The sequence below is a fragment of the Mus pahari genome, chromosome 19 (assembly GCF_900095145.1).
Source record: "Mus pahari chromosome 19, PAHARI_EIJ_v1.1, whole genome shotgun sequence".
Taxonomy (NCBI): Eukaryota; Metazoa; Chordata; class Mammalia; order Rodentia; family Muridae; genus Mus; species Mus pahari.
This window is the reverse complement of record NC_034608.1, coordinates 14,460,917-14,485,285: the sequence shown is the minus strand read 5'-3', so window position 1 is coordinate 14,485,285 and position 24,369 is coordinate 14,460,917. Positions and strand designations below refer to the sequence as shown.

General features: G+C 51.2%; 1 protein-coding gene across 1 annotated transcript in view; it reads right to left on the bottom strand.

Annotated features, from left to right (window-relative positions):
• Nucleotides 1–10,013: 10,013 nt before the first annotated feature.
• Nova2 (NOVA alternative splicing regulator 2) overlaps nucleotides 10,014–24,369 on the bottom strand; it is a 33,160-nt gene continuing 18,804 nt past the window's right edge. The window contains exons 3-4 of the mRNA XM_021219136.1: nucleotides 18,780–18,946; nucleotides 10,014–11,434 (exon numbers count right to left, since the gene is read on the bottom strand). Coding sequence (XP_021074795.1) covers nucleotides 10,352–11,434; nucleotides 18,780–18,946 — 1,250 coding nt within the window. The 3' untranslated portion in view covers nucleotides 10,014–10,351. The remainder of the gene's footprint in view (nucleotides 11,435–18,779; nucleotides 18,947–24,369) is intronic.

The window sequence follows — 24,369 nt, the reverse complement described above, 5'->3', positions numbered from 1 at the left end:
TTCTTACCAAATTTTTTGTTTGTTTGTTTGTTTTTCGAGACAGGGTTTCTCTGTATAGCCCTGGCTGTCCTGGAACTCACTTTGTAGACCAGGCTGGCTTCGAACTCAGAAATCCTCCTGCCTCTGCCTCCCAAGTGCTGGGATTAAAGGCGTGCGCCACCACGCCCTGCACCAAATATTTAATATTGAAGCTTAATTGAGTGAAGGGCATAAGATGGAGGTGGTCATAGGCTTCTTAAGGCAGGCTTAGTGTTCACGTATACTTGGCCTGACTAAGGGTCTGGCTCTGACCCAAAGCTCTTCATTCCATTAGCCACTCTAGTCCAGGCTAGGAGCTCACTGGACTCTTTGGTTCTCCTTCTGGGACCGAGTCTTGAGCTTCCTCCCATGTAGAAGGAGTTCAGCTGGGAAGCCCAGCCCAGAGCACCCCTTATCAATCCTCTCTCCCCCCTGGCCCTGTCCCTCATCTTCTTGAGAGTTCTGAGATTGGAGTTCACCTAAAAATGGGATGAAGATGAAGAGGGAGACTCACTCAATAATGGAGCTAGAGTCAGGGCGTGGCACAGCGGCTGATGTGTGTTATCTGAGGGAGGCTGGAGGATCCCTGCAACTTCCAGGCCAGCCTGGTCTACAGAGAGAGCGAGCTCTAGGCCAGCCAGGGATTCAGAAAGAGAACTGAGACCCTGTTTCAAAAAGGAGGTGGTGGCACTGAAGGGATGGCTCGGCAGTTAGGAGCACTTCCCATTCTTCACCGAGCACCTCCACTCACATGCACACACTCATCCACAAACACCTAAAAGACACCTAATTAAAAACAATGAAAAATAAATCTTTTTTTAAAAAAAGTCTTTAAAACTGTAAATAATAGGAACAAACAAAAACAGCTCAGAGAAGAAGCCCAAGTCTGGAATTCTAACCATGGAGAGGCTGAGCCAGAAGGATTGCTCAAGGCTAACCTGGGCTACAGAGTAAAACCACATCTCAAAAACCCCCACACCAAAAGGAGAGGACATGAAGGTGAGAGGGATCCTTGTTGGGGCGTCGTGGGAGTGAGAAGAGGGAGGGGAAGGGGAAAAGGTAGGATTAAGATACATTGTATACAAGTATGGAATTGCCAAAGAGCAAAGTATGTTCTGAAAGAAAAGAGAGGGAGAAAAAAAATCAACCTAAAAACAGAGAGAGATTCACAGAGAGACTGAAAGTGAGAGACAGGTGTCAATGGAAACTGAGACAGGTTCACATATAGGGAGAGTGCGTGCAAAAATGTGGAGAAACTGGAGCTCTTTTCCAATGGCTAGTACACTGGCAGGGGCTGCTGAGGCAGAAGGCTAAAACTACATTTCCCAGGAAGCTGTGTGGTCGGAGTTTGGCCCCATCAATCAGACGCTTTAGTGGGAAGCTTGACTAGAGGGAAAGGCAGCTTGGCAATCGGTTGGTCGCTCCAGCCAGTGTACTGTGGGCCCTTGTTACGCTGGCAGCCAGCACTTACTGTCACCTAGGGCGAGTAGAAGCTCACCTTTTTTCTTTTCTTGTTGCCTGTCATTCCCACCTCCCTCTCCAGGGTCTTACAGTGTTGCTTGGGTTGTACCCAATGTATTGTCTAGGATAGCCTGACACTTATCAATCCTGGGTCTCAGCTGGGGTCCCTCATATCCTTCCTCTCTGAAAGACTTGGCTCCAGTGTGTGACATGCGGTGACCTGTGTCCTTTACACACTCACCTGGACAACCTCTTTGCCTCCTGCTGCCATTCCTGCACTCTTTCTAGAGCGATCTCCCTGCTCCAGGCAACGTTCTCTGCAATTTTCTTCCATCTCACTTCAGGAACATCACCTGCCTCCGCTGCTCTACGCCCATCAACTAACAACTCACATTGGTCCCAACCTCCTCTTTCCATCTCCAAGGCCAGGGAGGTCAGCAGAGCTGCCCGAAGGCAGAGGAGGAATCAACCCCACAGCGCCCCACCCACTTCTAGGTGGAAAACCATTCTTTCTAAAGTGGCCCTGCCTCCAAATAACTTCTTGATAGTGTCAGGCCAGGACCATAGGTACCCGTGACTCATGGTATGGTAGTCTTTGAGGACCTACTGTGTGCTGGGAGTTGAGCAGAGATGGATTGCTGTATGTATCAGAACTGATACATACAGTTCTGATGGTTATATGTTTAGTGCATCCACCCCTGCAAAGTCTTTCGTAGACTAGGTTGGCTTTGAACTTGCTGAGGCTGCCCTTGAACTGAAAAACCTCTTTGTTTTACCTGGAAAATGCTGAGATTACAGGTGTTTACCACCCACCCATCCTGCTTATACCTAACCCCCTTCCCCCCCCCCCAATGCTGTGCAGTTGTGTCTGGTCTGGAACTCTCTAATTAGACTATGCAGGTCTCAAATTCAGAGATCTGCTAGTGTGTACCATTGAGCACAGCCTCCATGTCTGGCTTCTCAAAGCTTCACTGAGGATTGAACCTGGGAACTGAGGCCTCTACCACTAAGCCACGCCCCCAGCCCCTCACTGGGAGATCCTAGGCAGGGGCTCTACCACTAAGTTATATACCAGACAAATTTGTATTTATAACTTTGAAATAGGCTCTCACTAAATTGTTCAAGCCATTCTTAAACTTGCTCTATAGCCCAGACAAGCCTTGAGCTTTCTTCCAAATCTCTTCTTTCAGCCTCCTAAGTAGCTGAGATTATAAACCTGTACCATCGCACACTGGTTACAAACATCTGTGGGACAAATGGATGAACACATGCATGAATGAAACCTCCTTAAGCAGTTGATACTCATTCTCGGGTCTGCACTTCTCTTCAGCCCCATCGAGATCTCTTACTTTGTCAGGGTCTCCGGCCTCCGTCCTCTCTTGGCTTTTGCTTTTTCTAGCTGGAGAGCTCCCCAGTGACCACCGCCTGTGAAGCAGTGTCGCCGCTGATGAAGTGGTTGACACAGCCTTTACAATATTCCAGAAGGTAAGTACACCTAGGAAGGGTGCTATTTGTGGAGACTCAGACCCAGAGAGGATGGGAGGTGTCCTGGGTCTTATACCCCTCCTCCACCCCCTGTAGAGCCTACACCATTTCCAACAATCTGTCTCCATGTCAGATTTCCTTGTTTGGCACCTCACCTGCCCAGCTTCATGGTAACTTCTACAATGCAGGACATTTTTGTTAAGCCTTTACTCAGGGGCTTCATCCTTCAACCCATCCAGGCAGTTAACACAAAGGAGCAGTGCATGTTGGGAATTGGCTGTGGCTACCCCATGCTCATGGAGGCTTGCTTGTAATAGCGACCAGACCCTATATTGGGTTTATTTTCTTCTTTTTTCTTTAGCTTTTTCAGACAGGGTCTTGCTATGTAACTCAGCCTGGCTGGGAACTCATTAGCTCTGACTCAGGTTGGCCACCAGCCCTCAGTAATCCCCAAGCTGACTTCCAGCTTGTGCTAATCCATCCTCTTCCCTTTCTCTTCCAAAGCTGTGATGACAAACCTGTGCTGCCACGCCTGGTGCCATCTTGGATTTTCTCAAGCCAGAGCTTCCCATGCAAATGCTGTTCAGGGGTTGGGAACTGGTTCTGTGTTTGCCACACTTACCCCTCTGACTGATGGCCTGAGGCCCCCAGATGTGTTCTATGTGTGTGTGTGTGTGTGTGTGTGTGTGTGTGTGTTGTATGCCAGGCTTTAGGTTAAGAAAGAATTTGGATTCCAGTAGAACACACATTCCCTGAAGGCAGACATGTTTGGGTCTGTTTAGTTCATTTTCTAACTCTGGCACTTAGAACAGTGCCTTACACATAGTAGGTGCTTAATAAACCCTTTAAAAAGTGAATGATGTATTAAATTCAAGCATAAACAATTGATGTAGAAATAACATTTAAAAAAAAAACTTCATTCTACAGTTGGCAAGGTTGGTGGCTCAGACAGGCAAAATCTCAGGGGTCTGAGGTGGGGCCTTGCATCGCTCCAAGCACCTGGCCCCCGGGCTATTCTGGTGCTACTGGGCTCGAGGAGCTGCTCCCTGTGGACACGGGTATCCAGGAGCTGTCTGTGGGTACTGTGTATGTGTGGCTGCTGGTGACCCTGGTTCCCAGGATTGGATATTGGATGGACAAGTTCAGCCTTGAAACACTTTCTTTGGCCATGCTTACTCTCATTTGTTCGCCCAAACCAGAGAACACACCCCTCCCTCCTCTGAGACCATCCTTAAAGGTCCCCCCTCCCTTAAATGCCCAGAGCCCTGGGTGGGGGATGGGGAACAAAGGGGAAAAGAGGTGAGGATGAGGGTGGAGGTGCCAGGGAGGAGGGAGAGGGAAGGGGATGGGTTAAGGAGGCGTGTGTGATGCCAAGCAAAAAAGACAACATTAGACACAGATGCTGAGATGACGTTTATCGCGGCAAAAAAAGGTGAAGTCGCCGAGGGAGAAGGGGTGGGGGAGGGGTGTGGTGGGAGCAGGGAGTGGGTAGGTGGGGGGATCCATGGAAGCTAATACATGGTGCGCTAGGTCACACAACGGACACTGGGGGTGGGTGAGTGGGTGGGTGGGAGAGGTGGGCATGGCCCAGGCATGGCGATGGGGGGTAGGGAAGAGTGCGGTGACCCCAGCCAAGAGCTTCTGGAGGTGGCAGAGAGGAAGTGGGCGGCGACGCTGGTCAAAGAGGATGGAAGGAAATCAGTTAAGAGGGGGTTGAATGGAGAAACTGGAGGCATGGCCACTTCACTGCCCATTCCACCCGCAAAGTATAATGCGGCAGAGTGGCAGCAGGCAGGGCCAGCCGCGGGGCTTGAACCTTTCCCCTAACGGTTGGAGAGGGGCCTCGGACGTTCGTCTGACTACCTCTTTGCAAGAAAACAAGCCTACCAGAGGTTAGCTTCAGGTCCCAGGAAGAATTCAGCAGTCAATTCTCCAAAGACAGCCCTATCCCAAAGCCATTCTTTTTGAGCCAGCCTCCGACAGAGGAAGCAGAGGCGAGATTTCAATTCTCAGCCCCACCAAGGTTCTTCAGAGAGCTCGGAGAACGAACCCATTTCACAGGATCTCAAGAACAAAGGCTTCCTCTCCCTCCTCCCGGTCGGAGGACCAGTGCACCCCAGCAAGCCCTGTCCGAGTTAATACTGTTCTCTCGGGATCCTTAACATTTTGGCGGGGCACACCTTGGGTTTCTCCCAAATCGAACCGGGATGTGGACCATGCCTCCAGGAATTGAGATGCCAACACAAATAGAGAGAGAGAGAGAGAGAGAGAGAGAGAGAGAGAGAGAGAGAGAGAGAGAGAGACTGAGACTCCCCACGTCGCCTGGCTCAAACCAAGTACAAAAGTGACTATTTACAATGAAGGCGTGGGGAGTGGGTGGGGGCAACGGGGAGGACGGTCAAAGTGAGCGCTCCGAAGGGGAGGCCACGCCCCCTAGGCCCGCCTTTGCAAAGCCAAACTGCAAAGGTATTTCTAGAAGATCCTTGTGCCCCCAGGGGAGGCGGATCCTAAGGGGTGAGGGATAGGGATTGGGGCATGGCATGGGGAGGTATGAGCGCTGGGAGGAGATGGAGGGAAGGTAGCAACTACCCTTAGCATCCACCCCCCTGGCCTCCCTGCCGGACACACAGGTTTTCTGTGGGATGAACACAGAAAGGGTTAATCAAAAGAGTTCGATGGAGCGAGTCTGACGGTCGAGTGGGGCGGGCTGGAGCAATGAGGCCGCAGGTTCCAGTGGTGGCCGGTGGTGATGGAGTCACTTAGAAGATGAGAGGTTGGTGGTTTTGTGGGGGTGGGAGAGGTGGGGGGAAGGGAGGAAGGAGGAGGGTCTCCCTATATTAATTCTAAGGAGACGAGTGTTCTAGACTGTCTGAGAAGGGGTTAAAAACCAGCAGTCTTCACCACCACCACCACCCTCCAGAGACTTTCCCTCCCTCCTGCCACTCAGCGGGAGGTTGTCTATGCCTCCGGTGATAGCCGCGGGGACCCGATGAAACGGACACACCAGCTGGGACATCGAGACCGCTGACTGTGGTGGAGAGGGCTCGGACCGCAATGCTCGGTGTCCACACTCCACAAAGCGTAAACCAGGCTTCTCTGCCCCCCGACCTGGGTATCGCGATTCTGTTCTCCCCCATGGTGACAACCAGTTCAGGTTTTGACGACGCCGGCCTCAATTCCGGATGGCACTTGGGGCTGATGCCCTGGGCAGAAGGCCTGTCTGGCTGTCCGACAGGTGTGCAACCTAGTGGAGCATCCTGGACGCCTAGATTGCCACCTTCACCGCTGCTCTGGTGAACGCTTTTGCAAATTAACCTGTTAGGCTCGAAACAGCAAGAGTCCATGCAAGGGAGAACTTCCTCTCCTTTTTCAAACAGCTGGAGACCAGCTAGCCATAAAGTAGTAAGGATGGTGTTGGCCACTGGGACGGGCTGAAAAAAACAGAACTGAGGTTGGAACGGGGGTCCGATATTCCAAGGGATTTGGTTGGTCAAGAGTGGAGGGAAAAAAAAAATACCGTGGGAAAACAAGTGGTACCGTAATATCCCAAGTATAGGTCCCCAACCATTTTAAAGACTCTTGCCACGCTCCCTTAATTCCCACCTCCAAATCCAGTACAGACAGAGACTGCAAAATCCCTGCCTTCCGATCCCTGCCCTGCTAATTATTGCGGCAAAATTTTCCCGCCCATGGACAGATGGCTGGGAGAGGGCAAAGCTGATGACTGGGCAGGCTGGCTCAGAGCCCTGCCCAAGACAGGATGAAGAAGGTGAAATTTGGCACTTTCGAACCCCTCTTGTCATAAATGCTTTGAGGTCCCTCCCCAGCAACCGTTGGGCTAGCAAAAGAGAGTGGAGTTTGTCTCTCCAATCCCCAGTTTCTATGGATTTGCCCAGAAAAAGGCAAAGGGGGTTCTCCTTGGCTGGTGGAATTTGGGGGAGAGGAATCCAAAAAAGTACGGGTTAGTTGAAAATGTTTTTTTTTTTCTCTTTTTCTTTTTTTCTTATAAAGATTCTAAGAAAAAACTCAGGGTGAGAGGAACGAGGAAGGGGATCCAATTTAGCTCAGCATCCTAAAGTGTTTTCTTTGCCTCTTAAGGCCCCCCCTCTCTAAGAGAGGTGGTTTCCTCCCTCCATCTAAGATCCTCACCCCCCCCACCCCAGATCGGCTCAGTTCCGAGGAAGTTTGGCACTTTTTGCTTTTAAAGGGGAAATGAGAGTCGAGAATTCAGGAGGTGAAGAATACAGACAAAGGTAGAGACAGGACAGAGAACCGTGGGGGAGGGGCAACCACAAGAGGAAACCCAGTGGGCCTTAGGGAGGCGGAGATATGATTTAGAGAGGAGAATGCTGGGGGTGGGGGTATCGGAAGCTGGAGGGCAGATGAGGAGACAGTTCAATGCAGGCAACACTTACTAACTTACTAAGCACCTTCTGGTGCTGAAGAGTGGGATGCAAGGAGGCCGGTCAGATCCTTTGCGATCTGATTGGCTAACAGGCAGAAGGGGTGGGGAATGAGCTTTGTTATTACTATTATTTTCAAAGTAATTCTCACCCCTGACCTGCATTATGTACCCCTTCTGGACCAACTACAGCACAGAAAGACTGAGGTTGGATTTCAGAAAGGATTTTCAAGGAATAGGGAAGATGATGGAATTTCCCAGGGTACAATGCAGGTGGGGAGGTGTGCCGCTCCTTACTCACCAACACGGTGAGTGGACCAGCTTACTAAGCTAGCAAACTACCTTTCAGATAGCCCTGGCTGGTGGGGGAGTGGATCCCTGAGAACTTGGGCATGTCACACAGGGAATGGACCCAGACTCCAGCCAATGGGCTTATGGAAAGCAGGCGACCCAAGAGAGGTCACAGATGATTTACAAATAGTGTCTTTATCCCACCTATCCATCCTGGACATTGCTTCACCCCTATTCCTTCTCCTCCTCATGGGGCCTGAGGGTTTTACGGGCGGGGGGGGGATTCCAGCTAGATACTTTACTACCCACATGCAGGTGGAGCTATGTGAAATACTGTAAGGTCATTTAAGAGGTGGAGGGGAGCAATGGCCCCGTGGGCCGGCCTCCACCTCCAGTCTCAGCAGCCCCAACTGTAGGAGATATGTACAAAGTGGTATCAAGAATTGTTTTGGCACTAAAATCTCCATCTGGGCTCAGGGTGGAGATTAGGGGTAAAGGGGCAGCAGCGATAGGAGGTGGGAGATGGGGGTGTGTCAAGGAAATGGGGCCTGCCCCTCACTGGGGAGATGAGGACGGGGGGAAAAGTCACCCCAGTGCTCAAGCTATAGCCTCCCATTCCTGTGGAAGGGTTGGGGGAGGGGGAGTCAGTGCGAGGTACCTCGAAGGCTATTGCTTTCTAGGGATTTTCACATTTTGATTTTGGGGTGGCTCTCTAGCACAGGGTAGGGGGCCTCCCAGGCTTGAGGGCTGTAGTAGGCATCATCAGGGTGGTCTCTCTCCTCCCAGCTCCATTGTAGGGATAGAAACAAAGAGGCCAGATATCCCCAAAGCCATGGAGAAGAGCAGGGTCTGGAAGACCTAGGAAGGGATGGAGGAGGGAGCGGGCATGGGGTGTCTCTCCCCCAGAGATGCTGATGATGGAGCCAGGGCTCTGAGGACCCTGCTTGGGGTTGGAGGAAATTGAAGGTGCTCTCCAACAGGGAGGGGGCGATGGGAGGGGACAGGAGGATGTCTCAGCAATCCTAGTCTATAGGTTTTTCAGGCCCTGACTCTTCAGAGCTGACCAGAGCCACCATGCCAAGTGAGCCACTCCCAAGACAACTGCCAGGGTAGCCTGGTTTGTCCTACTCCCAGAGAATCCCCTAGCTCCTCTGAGTCTAAGGCTGAGCACACCAGAACATTTCTGACCTATTAAGATCGTCAACATACACCAGCTCCCTGGAAGCAGCCAAGCCCATCAAATTCGGCAGACCACACAAGGCATTTCAGCCCGAGATACCCTAAACTTTTTGCAAGGCTCACTGAACTCTACACCAGGTCATACTGGCCTGACAGAGCCACCATACATTTGGCTCATCCATCAATGAAATGAAACCACGTAGACACAGGCATGCACACAAAAGGCAGGGGTGGGGAAGGGGGGATCTTTAGCAATCATTCATCTTCACTAGCTTCGTCTCCCATTCGTGCCTGTCAAGGCAAGTTCACAGATGGCATGTCTGGACGGAGATAACCCTGACAGGATCCCCCCCCCCTTAGAATCTTCCATGTTAAACCCAAGTCCCATTCTTCCTAAGCCCCCCCCCCCGAGGGAGGAGGGGGATCTTAGGGACTGGCCACTGTCCAACACCTGAAGCGCATGCTTCATCCCTACGATGCCACAGGAAGTGACCTCGAGATTCCACAGGAAGTACATGCCTCTGCCATCACAGAAGTGACCTTTGAGGCCTTTTGTTGGGCCCTCACAGGAAATGATTCTCTTTAACCAGTACCGGAAGCAGCCTCTGAGGAAATACTTCCTATGGCATCATAGGGAGTTACTGGAAGCACCCCGTAAATACTTGATTCAGTGACATCACAACAGGGACCCTCGTTCCTCTAGGAAGAGCCCTAAGAAGCTACAGCCAGCTGTTCTGCGCCTCTCACAACAGTGTGGCTCACAGGACCTGAAGCATCCCAGAGCTGGAGTCATTCCCAGCAGGAATATCTCTGCCCAACGAAGAAAAGTTAACACTTCCATTCCAGGGAATACTGCAAGGGAGAGAGAGGAGCCGAGGAAATGTGGGGATCCTGGGGGCTCGGGCCGGGGGAGTGTCTATGTTTGAAACCCCTCATTTCAGCTCTGACTCCTGGGTAGCTACCTCTACTCCTACTTGGGTCTCTTCCCCAGGTTCTGGAACTGCAATCAGAGAGGCAGGATGTTGTGTTTGGGAGAGGCACCTCATTCCAGGTGACCTAAAGGCTTCCTCCCCTCCTCCCATATGTTAACAACAACAAAAAAATCTTATAAAGGAGGGGAGGGGTCCTTATCAAAAAAAGAAAAAGTTAAAAAGAAAAAAAAGGAGGGAAAGAAAGAGAAAATAACGCTTTGTTTTCTATTAAAATCAACAAAATGCAATATATACAGATATCACATAGACCTGGACCCCGGGAGAGGTGGGTCAGGCCCAGTCAAGCACAGGGAGGGAGGGAGGAGGGGGTCAGTTCAAGGCTGGGGAGGGGGCTCAAAAGCCCCCTCCTCAGCCATCACTCAATCCTGCCTATGACTACCAGAAGGGAGGGTGCAGCCAGGCCTACCCCAGCCCCATCCCAAGCCAAGCAGGAGTCACACCAAGCTGAAGTCTGGCGAGAGTTGGGAGAGGAGGAAGAGGAGGGAAGAGGAGCGGGAGGGGGTGGGGACGCACACCACAGGCCTCATCCCACTTTCTGCGGGTTTGAAGCCCTCACCCCCTGCTCGTAGGTGACCCGCTGGCTGATGAGGTATTGAGCGGCTTGCGTGGCCGCGGGGCTGCCCGTGATGGTGACCCGCCGGTTCCGCGTGCCGGGCAGGAACTCGCCCTTCTTGGAGATCTGGATGCGCGCGCCCGTCAGCTCCTGGTACTCCACCAGCGTCTTGCCCCCTTTGCCCAGGATGGCCCCCACCAGGTTCTCGGGCACTGCGATCTCCACCAGCTCCTTGGCGCTCTCGGCCGCCAGCTTCTCGGCCGTCAGGAAGCCGCCGGCAGCCCCGGCCGCAGCCGCGGCGGCCACCAGGGGCGCGCCCCCCGCTCCAGCCGCGCCCCCCGCGCCCGCACCGAGGTAGCCATTGGCAGCCGCGGCCAGAGCGAAGGAACCCAGCGCTCCGGGGGGCGGTGGCGGTGGCGGTGCGGCCCCCGCCCCCGGCCCCGCCCCGGCGTCCCCCGCGTAGGACGCCAGGAGGTTGGCGGCGGCGGCGGCGGCAGGGTTGGCGCCTGCGGCTACCGCGGCCAGGACGCCGGAGGCGGCGGCCGAGTTGAGGCCCAGGCTGAGCGAGTTGGTGTTGTAGCCGTAGCTGGCCAACGTGTTGAGCGCCGTGCTGATGGCCAGCAGGTCGGTGCCCGAGAAGGCGGGCAGCGCGGCGGGGAAGGCGCCCACGCCCGCCAGCCCCGCTGGGCCTAGCAGACCCGAGGCGGCGGCGGCAGAGGCGGCGGCCGCGGCGGGCAGCACGTCGGCCGGGCTGGCGTAGGGCGAGCCGGTGGGGTTGGAGTTGGCCACAGGCCCCGCCACGTTGGCGTAGCTGATGTTGAGGCAGCTGCTGCTCTGCGGGTCTTCCTGTACCTTCTGCACGATGGCGCTCACGGCCTTGTGCACCTGCTCCGGCTCGCCGCTCACGGTCACCACGCGCTCTTGCAGGTTGATGCCCTCGGGCTTCTGCGACAGCTGCACCCACGCGCCGGACTGTTCCATTACCGCCTTCACAGTCGCTCCTCCCTTACCGATGATCAGTCCTGCCGTGCTGTTGGGGACGATGAGCTTGGCCTGCGTGGGGGGAGAAAGAGACAGAGTCTGCGCGGGGGAGAACGGGGCGCGCAGCCGTCTCAAATCACTTCTGCGGTTTTTTTGGTTTTTTGTTTTGTCTTTCCTCCAGGGTCCATCAGCAGGCCCACTGCGGTCCTCTGATGAACGCCATGACAGCCTTACTAGTTCCTAAAAGAAAATCTGGAAATACTTGGCGGGCGTGGTGTGCTGCATGATTGTAATCCCAGCACCCTACTGGGTGGAGGCAGAAGGATGTCAAATTTGAGGTCAGCCTGAGCTCGCGCTCTCTCTCTCTCTCTCTCTCTCTCTCTCTCTCTCTCTCTCTCTCTCTCTCTCTCTCGCTCTCCGTCTCTCTCTGTATATAATTATACACACACACACACACACACACACACACACACACACACAATAACATACATATGCATAAGCAAGACCCTGTCTCGGGGAAAACTTTGTCAGAAACAGTCCCTCAGATACCCTGGCCCATGTCTCTGGAACCTCAGATGTCTCCTCTTCTATGGAAGGTAAACGTTTATGAATGGCCTGTCTACTGTGACTGTCCCAAGCTTGCACCATTCCTCCCAACTTCTGTCTGTGAGGTCTGGCTCCTAGTCCCCCACCTCCCAGTACGTCCCTCAAAACCCTCAAACCTTACTTTACAGAATTCTTTCTCCTCCTCTTTCCTTCCCTTTCTCCCCCCTCTCAGCCCAGGCTGGCTTCAGGCTGAGGCTGGAAGATCATAAGTTCAAGACCAGCCTGCACAACACAGTGAGTTCTGGGCTAGCCTGGCCTACACTGTAAGACTTAATTCTTTTTAAAAAAATCTCCAAACCAAAAATAGTCTGGGGAATCACTCTCGACCATAGCTTTATTGCTTTGTGGAGTCTGGGTGTGAACTGTGATAACATCATTACTTTCCAGTACTGGGATATGGAACTGGAGTTGGAGGCAGCTGATAGATGCCAGGTGGGTGCTAGGAACTGAACCCAGGTCTTCCAGAACAGAGACGAGCTCTTAAGAGCTGAGCCAGCTGTCTGGGCCCAAGGAGCTATGTTTGAATTCCCAGCACTTATGTAAAAAGCCAGACATGGCTATGTGTGCTGTAATCCTAGCACTGAGGCCGACTGACAGACCCCAGGGGCTTGCTGGACGGTCGTCCTATCCACTGAGCTGCTGGCTTTGTAACACATCCTAAAGTCAGTGAAGCAGAGGGCAGTGGGGGGAGGCACCGCTTTTTCTGCTATGGCCTTCACGTGCTTCTTGCCTCACATCAAAGAAAAAGTAGGTTAGTGGATGCCAGAGATGGGAGACAGGGCTTGGGGTGGCTGCTAGCAGGAACAGTAGAAATAGCCTGTAATTCGATGGTAGCTCTGGCTGGCCACAGAATCTTCTACTTTAAAAAATATTTATATTTTATGTGTGTGGGTATTTTGCTTTTGTGTATATGTGTACCATGTGCCTGCCCTGGTGCCTGCAGAGGCCAGAAGGTGGCATCAGATCTCCTGGGACTGGTGTCACAGAAGGCTGTGAATAGCCATGTGGATGCAGGCAACCAAACCTGGGTCCTCTAGAAGAGCAGCCACTGCTCTTAACTGTTCAGCCATCTCTCCAGCCCGTTAGGTTTGTTTTGTTTGAAAAGATGTGGTCTCATATAGTCCAGGCTGTCCTGGAACTCACTATGTAGCTAAAGGTTTCTGATCCTCCTGCCTCCACTTCCTGAGTTCTGGGATTGCAAGTTTACACCACCACACCCTGCTTGACTTTATATTCTACGACGTATACATTTCTAAAGTGTCCAGAACAGGAAACTCTGTAGACACAGATGACTGGTGATGGCTTAGGGAGAAGGAGAGGAATTAGCTGGGGAAGGGATTGGGGGCAACAGCTAAAGGGGATCAAGGTTTCTTTAGAGGGCCAGCGAGTAAAGGCATTTGCCACCGAGCTTGGGGACCCACGTGGTGGAAGGAGAGAACCAACGCTAGTACAAGCACACACAACTCTTCCCCTAACGAGTGTAGAAAAATGGTTTGAAGGATTTCTTTTGGAAGCCAGGCATGATGGCAGATGACTGTAATCCTAACATTCAGGGACTTCAGTGGTTGGCTCATGAGTTCAAGGATGGCCTGGGCTACATAGTGAAGCCTCATCTCAAAAGGACATAAAATGAAACAAAACTAAATGAGCACCAACAACATTCTTTTAAAAAAGAAAAAAAAAAAACAACAACAAAGAAACAAAACCCAGAAAAATAAGTTGGACCTCTGGGGGCTGTCAGGGACTGAGCCACCAGGCAAACATCAGACACGGGCTGGACTGCCGCCTGAGCACACAGCCTGAGCACACATGTAGCAGATGTGTAGCCTGCCTGTGGAATCCATTCCCCAACAGGGCCGCCTTGTTTGGCCTCAGTGGGAGAGGATGTGCCTGATCTTGCAGAGACTTGGTGCAACAAGGTCGAGATACCTGAGGAGGGGGGACCCTCTCAGAGGAGGAGAGGATGGGGGGAGAGACTCTGAGGGGGGAACCCCAGAGGGGAGGTGGCATTTTGGATATAAATATATAAACAAGAAAATAAATAATTTTAACTGGGCATGATGACACACATGTTTATAATTCCAGGACTTGGGAGGTAGAGGAAAGTGGATCTGGCCAGCCTGGTCTACAATAGTGATACTCTGTTATAAATGAATGAATGATGAATGAATGATTTGGGAGGTGAGAAAGTGTTTTAGATTAACTATGGTGGTGGCTCCATTCTCTGGGTACACGCTAAAGCCTCTGGGCTGCATATGTCCCTGATTTGCCTGGTACTGGGCACTCAAGCCAGGGCTTCACGCACGCTAGGCGGATGCTGTCCCACTGAGCTACACCCCTGGCCTTCCTCTTTACTCTTCTGAGGTCAAGTCTCCCTAACCGTGGCCAGCACACTATGCAGACTTCGGACCTTCCTGCCTCAGCCTCCCGAGTAACAGGATTTCCGGGCGTGGGCCAGCAGCCCTGACTAACTGCAGATGTGAGTAAATTGTCAGTACGCAAACTGTATTTCTACGTGTCATGGTTAGTACAATCCATATTCCCACGGTTATATCTTCTCATCAGCTGGAACCATGGTTTCTGCTTTAAATTTCTCCTGTCAGAGTCATGCCTTGGTTTTCCTCAGATGCCAGATAAACCGTTCCTTCCCTAAGTTGTTTTTGGTCAATGTTTTATCCCAGAAATAGAATCCTGAGCAAAACCTGAGTGAAACCGATAGATCATTTCAAAACGTATTTGAACCTTTTATAAGGTTTTTCATTTACTGTGGGTTACAGTGGAAGGGCCGTGACCAGAGAGAGGTCTGCTGAAGGAGGCGGACTTGGCAGCAACGGAGACACTGGCAGAGACAGCTTCCTGACCTGAACTGGTTAAATCTTACATATATTATACAACTACCCATGTCTCTACATTTCAAGACACTAGAAGAAACGATTTTGAACATTTTCACTATAAAGAAAAAGAAGCCAGGCATAGTATCCCATACCTGTAATCCAAGCAATCGGGGCACTGAGGCAGGAGGATAGCTGAGAGTTCCTGGCCAGCCTGGGCTACGTAGTAAGTTACAGGCTAGCCTGAGATACAGAATGAGACTCAACCTCAAGACAAAAACAAACAAGAACAACAGTAACACACACACACACACACACACACACACACACACACACACACACCAAGAAAAAAATCCTGTGAAGATGGCGGCTGCCTTTAGTATAGGCCCTGAGTTGTACCACGATAGAATAGGAGATCCATGATGTTAAGAGTCCCGGGCCGATGAGATGATGAGATGCATCCACAGGAAGGAAGCCTGAAAGCCCAAGCCGGAGTTAGATCTCCAGAACCCACGTGGTAGGAAGAAACCCAATGCCTTAAGTTGTCCCCTGACCTCTACCTTTGGCCACGGTATACGTGTGCATACACAAGGAAATAAATGTGAGAAAGGATATTTTAAAAGGAGAGGAGTCACATCTCAAAATAATCTATGCTTTTTTTTTTGTTTTTCTTTCTTTCTTTCTTTCTTTCTTTCTTTCTTTCTTTCTTTCTTTCTTTTTTTTTTTTTTTTTGTTTTTTGAGACAGGGTTTCTCTGTATAGCCCTGGCTGTCCTGGAGCTCACTCTGTAGGCCAGGCTGGCCTCGAACTCAGAAATCCTCTGCCTTCCAAGTGCTGGGATTAAAGGCATGCACCACCACTGCCTGGCTTGTTTTATTTTTTTTTATTTCAGAGTCAGGGGTCTTACTACTTGAGATCCTCCGGTCTCAACCTTCCAGGTGATGGGATTACAGGTGTGCACCTGATGTGCCTAGAACCTTGGAGTCGCAGAGCACAGCCCCGGAGGTGGTTGAGAGGCCAGAGAAACTCTGTTATCTGCCTTGGGGATTTGCACGCTTATGGAAAATTCCAAAGCGGAACTATCAAGGACGGACAGCCTGACAGTGGCAGGCAGCACTTGCCAGGGATTTTCTAAAAAGTTTTTGTATGGCAGCTAGCACAGTGGCTCATGCCTGTAACCTAGGACTTTCAAAGCTAAGAGAGGAGGGTGGCCCTGGGGTCGAGGCCACCTGGAGCTACATGGAGGATTCCAGGTCAGCCTGGGCTACAGAGAGAGAGACCTGTGTCAAATGAAACAAAGAACAAACTAAAAATGGGATCCACCTTCGAAAGCCAACAGCTTCCAGAGGGTTATGGCTTCTTTTGTTGAGATGCCTGCAAGATGTGGAAATGGTTTGTGCTCCCTAGGAGAAGAATTGGATGGGGCTGATCAAGGGCTGTCCTGTCCCTGTTAAAATACAGGCCCTTCAGAGAGCCACCGCCCTTACTGCCTGAATGTTGAAAACATTTGGATGTCAATGCTGTTCTGTACCTTAAGAAAAAAAAAAAAAGAAACCGAGGCAAACATGCCTAAATACAGCAAGTCCAAAGAAGAAAAGTGGATGGCAGTCCTCAATGAGTTGAGCATGCACAACGCTCTGAGCTAGAGTTCCAGCACCTCACAGACAGGATGTGGGGCTGCAGATCTGTAATCACAGCATTTAGGGGATGGGTAGTGGTAGCACTGGTTACCTCATGAATCTGAGGTCAACCTTAATCTCCAAAAAAATCCCCTAGGTCCAAAGATGAGAGGGGAGAGAGAGAGAGAGAGAGAGAGAGAGAGAGAGAGAGAGAGAGAGAGAGGAGAGAAGAGACAGAGACAGAGACAGAGACAGAGACAGAGACAGAGACAGAAAGGATTGTAAAATGACTCAGTTAATTAAAGTACCACAGCACTGAGGAGGCAGAGACTGGGGATCCTCAGGGCAAGGCGGCTAGTTAGATCGGCCAATTCAGCAAAAGACCCCACCTGTACAAATAAAGTGGAGAAAGACTGAGGAAGACACCTGACATTATCCTTGAACATTCCTACATCCACATATACCTGTGCACACAGGTTGTGCCCCTGCACACATGCAAACCCTCATTTACACAAGAGTACACACACACATGCATCCATGCATGCGTGTGTCAAAGAAAAAAAAGGGAAAGGAATATGATATGATAGCTCATGCCTTTAATCCCAGCACACAGAAGCCTGAGGCAGGTGGATCACTGTGTCTTCAAGGCCAGTTTTGGCTATAGTATAGACCGTGTCTCAAAACCAAAATCCAGAACAGCTGACATTGTGTTTCTGAGGGGGAGAGAAGAGTCTTGCTATGTAGTCCAGGATAGCCCAGGATAGCCTGAAATGTTCTCCATCCTCCTGTCTCCAACACCCCATGCTGGATTACAATACACCACCATGCCCGGTGCGTGTTGTTAGAACTGTCTATGAACTAGGCATCCAAGGTAAATACTTTTTGCGAACACTACTGAACTAATCACCATCCACGAATCTATACCATAATAAATCTCATTTTACAAATGAGAAAAACCAGGTAAGGAGCAACCACAATCTTGTCACTGCTCAAGGACAAAAGGTAGGAAGAAAGAGCAGGAGATTCATCTGAAATGTGACTCCATAGCTAGGGCCTCCAGCCACACACTCTCACTTTTTTGAATGAAGCCTTGGAATGATAATAATAGATCCTGGTTCTGGGTGTAGGGCCTAAATAGTACTGACCCCATTTCCCACACAACGTCCACATTCTATGAACCCTCACTCCTTTGTGGTCACACCAAAGCGGAGGGAGGGGGCCACGTAAGTCTCTCTGACCTGCGTGGAATCCACGCCCGATGGATGTAAAGGCATTTTGGAGAGACCTGGCTGGGCTCTAGGCGCACAGCCTCTTCAGCACCAAGGACAGCAGCCTGCGCACCAAGCCTCAAAGCGGTACCTTTTTTTTGTTGTTATTTTTTGGTGGGGAGCAGTTACCAGGAACGCGTTCCTCCACGGCTCTCCACCCATCATGTCCCCAGAAGTTTGGGAGAATTCAGGTTTATGGTCTCCTCAATGCCAGGGCTGAAGATCCTCAGCTAGTACCAAGCCTTTGCTCTGAAGTCTGGCTTTAAGGAGCTCTCTCAGGCGCCCTGCTAGCCGGGGCAGGACTTTGCTCCTTTGTGTCCCGAACTCATATATATATTCTCTCTCTCTATATATATATAGAGAGAGAGAACCGGAAGAGCTTGTAATCATCCCTGCGTTCCTCTCTCCCTGCAACCCCCAGTGGATCGGGACCTCAAAAACAAAACAAAACAAAAAAACCAAACCGAACCAAAAAACCCAAGACCGCCAAATCCAGGGACTTTCCCTAAGAGCCCACCTGTCCCAGGCGCAACATTGTCATGGCAACCAGAGAGGCTCGGGAAGCCATTGGTCCGCTCTCTGCCACGCCCCCTTACACCACGGCTTTCTGGTAACTAAGGCAACCGAGAGGCAGCCTTCCCTTCTCCATCCTTTCTACACAGGGTTGGATAGGATAGGGACAGGCCTCTCTTTCTCTAAGTAAAACACTTATCTCTACCCTCATAATGGGTATTAGGGAGGAGGGAGATAAAAAGTCTGCTTCTACAATTCTGGAGGGGTTGGGCTGTCAGTGAAATCACTTCCGGTGAACACAGGAAGTAGGAGGCAGGTTGCTTTGACAGACAAGGGTGAAAAGGAAAGGAGGTAGGGCATCTCCGCAAGGATGGATGAATGGGAGGGTGCCAGCTTTGGTTTCCAGTTCTTCTGAATCCAGCCCACTATCAGCAGTGTGGAGCCCTTTCTAGACTATTCGAGCTGATTTCCGAATACCAACCACTTGCAGGCATTTGCCGAAAGAATCACAACTCTCACAGAACCCACTGTGCAGGCACCTCACCAGCTTTACAGAAGCCCACTGTCACTTCCCAGCTGACCTGCTTGGCTCTGTCGGGGTTCATCGTGGTTTGGGGTTGAAGGATGTTGACCACCTCAGGCTTGGTCATCGCTTGAGGGATTTCTCGGACCTTTTCTGCGATAAAGCTGTGGACAGCATTCAAGGCCTCTGCCGTGCCCTGTACTAGGCATACCCGTTCTGTAGTTCCTGTTAAGGAAGGGACAGAGGGCACACATCAGACAGCAATGGAGACATTCCTGACAGACTGGCTCCATTTCATGGAATGGAAAGGCCAAGGTCTGGGCCAGCTGATGTGGGCGACTGGTCCATGCTGGGTAGCTAGCTCAGAGAATGAATGGAATCCCTGTTTTATAATCTGTACTTTATCTCCCTCCCCGAGAACAACCCGGGGGATGGAAGAATGATGCTTAAGTGCCTACAGCAGCCCTGGGCACGGGAGGTAGGGCTCAGCTGCCTCTTCCCAGTTCTTATGGGCTCCCCCTGGTTGCTGTGGTAACCATTCACTCGCTGCTCACCCCCCTTCCCGAAGCAGAGAGCTTAGGCCCGAAATGGTTGCCACAGTAACTGGAACCCCCTTATCGGTCTGGCTGGCCGGGTCCTCAGCCCACCCCCAGGGGGATGAGGGATGAGGCTAGGTTGCTATGGCAACCACTGAAAGCCTACAGCGCCTGGCCTCTGGGCTTTTGGAGAGGATGGGGGAAAGGTGGGGGGATGGGGGAGGCAGAAGAGAGGCCAGAGTGCAAGCCTAGAGCCACCAGATGGAGGGCTGGGTGTGGGGGAGGACAGGGGTGTGGCTAGGGAAAGAGCAGGCTAGGTCAAAGGCAACTCTTAAAAAATAGGGACCAAGTGACTAGAAATAGAGGGTGGGGTTGACAGCTGCCCTTTCTGGAGATCTTCCAGGTACTGGTGGCACGTCTGACCTGGCGTTGTCTGTGTGTGTGTATTGGGAAACGGGTAAGAGTAGCTGGGTGATGCTGAAATACATGCACCGGAGGGAAACTTTGACGGGTGACATTTCCATCTGTGTGTGTACCTGTGAGGCTGCCTTCGGGGAGCTGTGAGAGTATCTCTGTGTACCTGGGCAGGGTTGGAGAGATGACCATTCTGGGTGTGTGTCTAAGAGAAAGTCCAGAAGAGATTGCAATAGAAACACACTGTGTCCTGGATTATGGTTTAGCCCCTACCTAGATTTCCCCAAGCGAGGGTAAGTCTAGGGGTGTGGCTCAGTGGTAGAGCCCCTGCCTAGAATTCTGCAATGAGGTGTTGGGGGCGTGGCTCAACCGTACAGCACCTGTCTAGAATACCCAGTGAGGGGCTGGGGGCGTGGCTCAGTGCTAGAGCCTCTGCCTAGAATCCCCCAGTGAGGGGCTGGGGGCGTGACTTAGAAGTAGACTCCTAACATCAACACTTGCCCAGAATCTCCCAATAGGGTTATAGGTATAACTCAGTCAGGTACTTGCCTAGTTTGTATAAGTTCCTGGATTCAATCCTCAGCAACACACACACACCAAAACAGGTAATATAACACAACACCTGGAGTAACAGGGCTTGAAGTGGGAAGACATTATTAGCATGTAAGCAACAGAGGCCGTGCAGTGACTGAATCCTGTCCACTGGCAGTGTGGGTTTGCATCTGTGGGAGCAAGATGTAAGGACAGCGCACCCCTCTAGGTGTTCCCAGGCTGCCTGGGTGATCAGCATGTGATGTGAGAATATTAACGTGTATACACACACACACACACACACACACACACACACACACATACACACACACACAGAGGATTCAGTCGCCAGCCTTTTACTGGCTTGATGAGGACACAGACAGACGTAAATGTCTGTATGAGGCTGTTGAGCTGGCCACGTGCACATTTCCAAGCGTATACACTTTAGAGACAAAGAACCCTCAATTGCCCCTGACCTGTGTGTGAATATGGGAGTCTTGGTGTGCCTGGGCCTCTTTAATGTGATGTATGAGCACCTCTGTCCCCAGGAGGGACTCAGCTGGTATGGTCAGATCCCTGGGTCTGTAAAAAGGTTTTGAATGTGTGCCAGGTCCTGTGCCTGTGTGTCTGGGACACTTAGTGCTGAGTGTCTTTGTTTGTGGAGCACTTCAGAGCCGTGTGCCGGGTGTACAACCCTGGCCTGCCCTTGTTATCTTTCAGCCTGGCCCTTTGACGACGCTGTCATGGGTCTGGGGTGTCCCTGTCTGTTGGCCAACCATGATGCTGACAGCCCCTGCCCTTGCCCTCAGCAACATGGTCCTCACTTTCATGCCCCGCTCCACCCAAGAACAATAGCTCGGTCTGGGCCAAGGGTGAGTCAGCTGTAGTCTGCCTCTGTCTGGGTGTAAATAGGAAAGGGTGTGGATCGGGCTGGGAATGAGGGTGGGGATGGTGGTGGGGGAGAAGGGAAACCCTGAGGATAGCATGGGACAAATGGCCAGGGTCGCCATTTCTGTAGGGCTTCCTTCTAACTTGGGAAGTCTGTGCGTACCCACCCCCATGTAGTTCTTTCCCTGGGGTCCACGGGAGCTTGGTAAGGGGACCCTGTTAAATCCTTAAGAAGTGACCTGTAGTAACAGCCGGAGGGTTACATAAAGCTCAACGCCAAGCACTGTTCTGAGGACGTGGTTTCAGTTTGTTCACTGACACAGGAGGTAGGCCATGGCTCAGCTGCCTTGATGTCCAGCTAAGGACACAGAGAACTCTGGTCTTGTGCCAGATCACCCATGGTACAGAATCATCAGAGACGTGTGTGTGTGTGTGTGTGTGTGTGTGTGTGTGTGTGTGTGGTTCGGTGGACAACCTCACCTGTTGGTCTTTGCCTTTCACTTCATTTGAGGTAGTGTCTTCTTCCCCAGCACACAGCAGGACTGACTAAATCTCCCACAATTGGAGATTCTCCTCTATCTGCCTCCCATGTAGTCACAGAAGCGTTAGGATTACATACCCTACTGCATCCGGCTGCCACGGGTTCTAGGATTCGAACTCAGGTATCCATATTTGCGAGTTTCTGCCATTTTATTTTTTGTGTTTTGTTTTTGCTTTGAAGCAATGTCTTGCTAGGTAGCCTAGATTGGTCTTGATCCTGCCATCCCCCTGCCCCAGCTTACCAAATATTTTGATGACACATATATACCACCATACCTAGTGTAGGTTCTGCGCTCTAAATCTCAATTCATTCAGTGTTAAATTTGAGACTGAGTTATTAGCCCTATGCATGTGTGGGTGTATGAGTGCACTGTATACATGTGCACACGTGAATGAACAACCATGGGGGGCATGCACAATGCACAGCAAAGCCTTTGCTTTTACATTTCAATTGTTTTTTTTCTTTAAATGTTGTGCTTGGCTTAGATTTGTTTTTGCATCTCTCTCTCTCTCTCTCTCTCTCTCTCTCTCTCTCTCTCTCTCTTTCTGTGTATGTGTGTGTGTCTGTGAGTTATCTGATGTGGGTGCTGGGAATTGAACTCAAGCTCTCTGAAAGAGCAACAAGTGGCTTTAATTGCTCAGCCATCTCCCCAGCCCTGAAGCTTTGCTTTGTAAGATTTCTTTATTTTCACTGTAAGCATGTGAGCATTTGCCTGGATGTATATGTATATTCCTGTGGTGCCCATGGAGGCCAGCAGAGGCTGCTGGATCCCATGGGACTGGAGTTGAGAGATGGTTGTAAGTTACCACATGGGGTGCTGCGAACTGAACCTGGTTCTTCTGGAAAAAACAGCCAGTGTTCTCGGTCACTCAGCCACCTCACCAGCTTTGAGGCTTTGCTTTGAAAGTTAAGAAAGAATCTGGATAAAGTAATTAGGTGGATGCTTAAGATTTTGCACTTCTGTGCAGCTATGTTAGAAATCAATAACAATCATGAAGATTGCCATACGCACACTTGTGCTTTGCCTGTGGGAGTCAGGCCTTTCTACGTATGCCCCAGCTCTGGTGGTGTTTTAGCTTTATGAGGGAAGTGGTCAGGAGTCTTTGAGGCTTGCATCAGTACATACTGCTTTTCAGTTCTTCACTTATGAAAGATCTGGAAGGACTGAACCTGAGCTTTAGGGCTTCGTTACCAAGATAAGGCACTGTTTTTTTTTTTTGTTTGTTTGTTTGTTTTTTGCATGCTCTGACTCCTCCTCTCTGGGGTTAAAGTCTGGGTAGGTTTAGCTTTGTGAAACAGACAAGCTTATGAAGTGCATGTACATAAGCCTTAGCCCAACACTGGTTCTTTGGTTTGTGTTACTGGGGACTGAGCCCTTGCATATGTTGGGCAAGTGCCTTTACCACTGAGCCCCTCACTGGGGGATTCTAGGCAGGAGCTCTACCACTGAGCCATGCCCCCAGTCCCTCACTGGGGGATTCTAGGCAGGGGCTCTACCACTGAGCCACGCCCCCAGCCCCTCACTGGGGGATTCTAGGCAGGACTGAGCCAAACCTCTAGTTCCTCACTGGGGGATTCTAAGTTAGGCAAATAAATACTCTGGCTCTAAGCCATGCCTCGCGTCCCCCTCCTTTAATACAGGGTCTTGCTAAATTACCAGAGCAGGCCTTCAACTTGTGATCCCTCCAAGTCCAGCCTTCTGAGTCGTTGGGAACGCAGGCCCACGCCATGATGCCTAGCCAAGGCCTGACACTGTCACTCTGTTTCTCTGCTGTCCTTTCTCTTCTGTTTTCAACATGTCAACCTCACCTTCCAGCAAACCATCCCAGCTTTTGTTGCGTGGCTCTTTTAAAGTCCCTTCTGTACCCTTCCCTAGCTTACCTTCTGAAGTCACTATTGTAGGCTTCCACTATGGGCAACTCTGTCCTCTCTAGTCTGGGTCAAACACTTTGTCTCAGCTCCCATCTTTCTCTGACCTTCCTGTTCTAGCCCTGGGCATTCTGGGTCATTGTCAGTGACTCTGGGTCTCTCTCCTTGGCTTGAGATCCATGAGAACAAATCGGACTTCTCTTATTCATATGTCCATGTCTGTCCAACTGGGAACACAGAGAATGAATGTGTGTTGGGTGACTGAATGAAAGGTCATCAATCAAGGGGCCCAAGGGAATACCCCTCGCAGACATGCAGCCATAACAACTGTGCGATCGGAGTCCTTGGGATGGAAGTAGGGTAGGGTTAGAAGAAGCCACACCCAGTGTCCCGAGTGAGGCGCCAGGCTCTCTGAGTCCTGCATGGTCCATGTCAGGAGCTGGTTGTCTGGCTGTGAGACGCACAGAGAAGTGGCTCACATGGTTTGTTCATGGACACGGTGTGTGGCAGTGTAAGAGCATCAAAGACTGTGGGTGTCCCAGTAGCCTGGCCCTGGGTAAGGCACTGAGCTGGGGAGAGGGAATGTCACCCTGTCATAGCACAGACTGTGATGCAGAGGCAAGGAGCTAAGTATCCTGGGCAGAGAGGTCTCACCCACACGGTGTGGGCTAGAATGGGAAAGAGGAAACTGGGCCAGGATGGCCGAGAAAGGAGGCGGGGCGCCCAGGTTACTAGATTTTTCTCTAAACTCTTGGTCAAAGCAGCTTAGTGAGATGAGAGGTGGGGAGGGCAGGGAGAGAAGGGAGGAGGGCAGGGAGGGAAGGGAGGAGGGAAGGGAGGAGGGCAGGAAGGGAAGGGAGGAGGGCAGG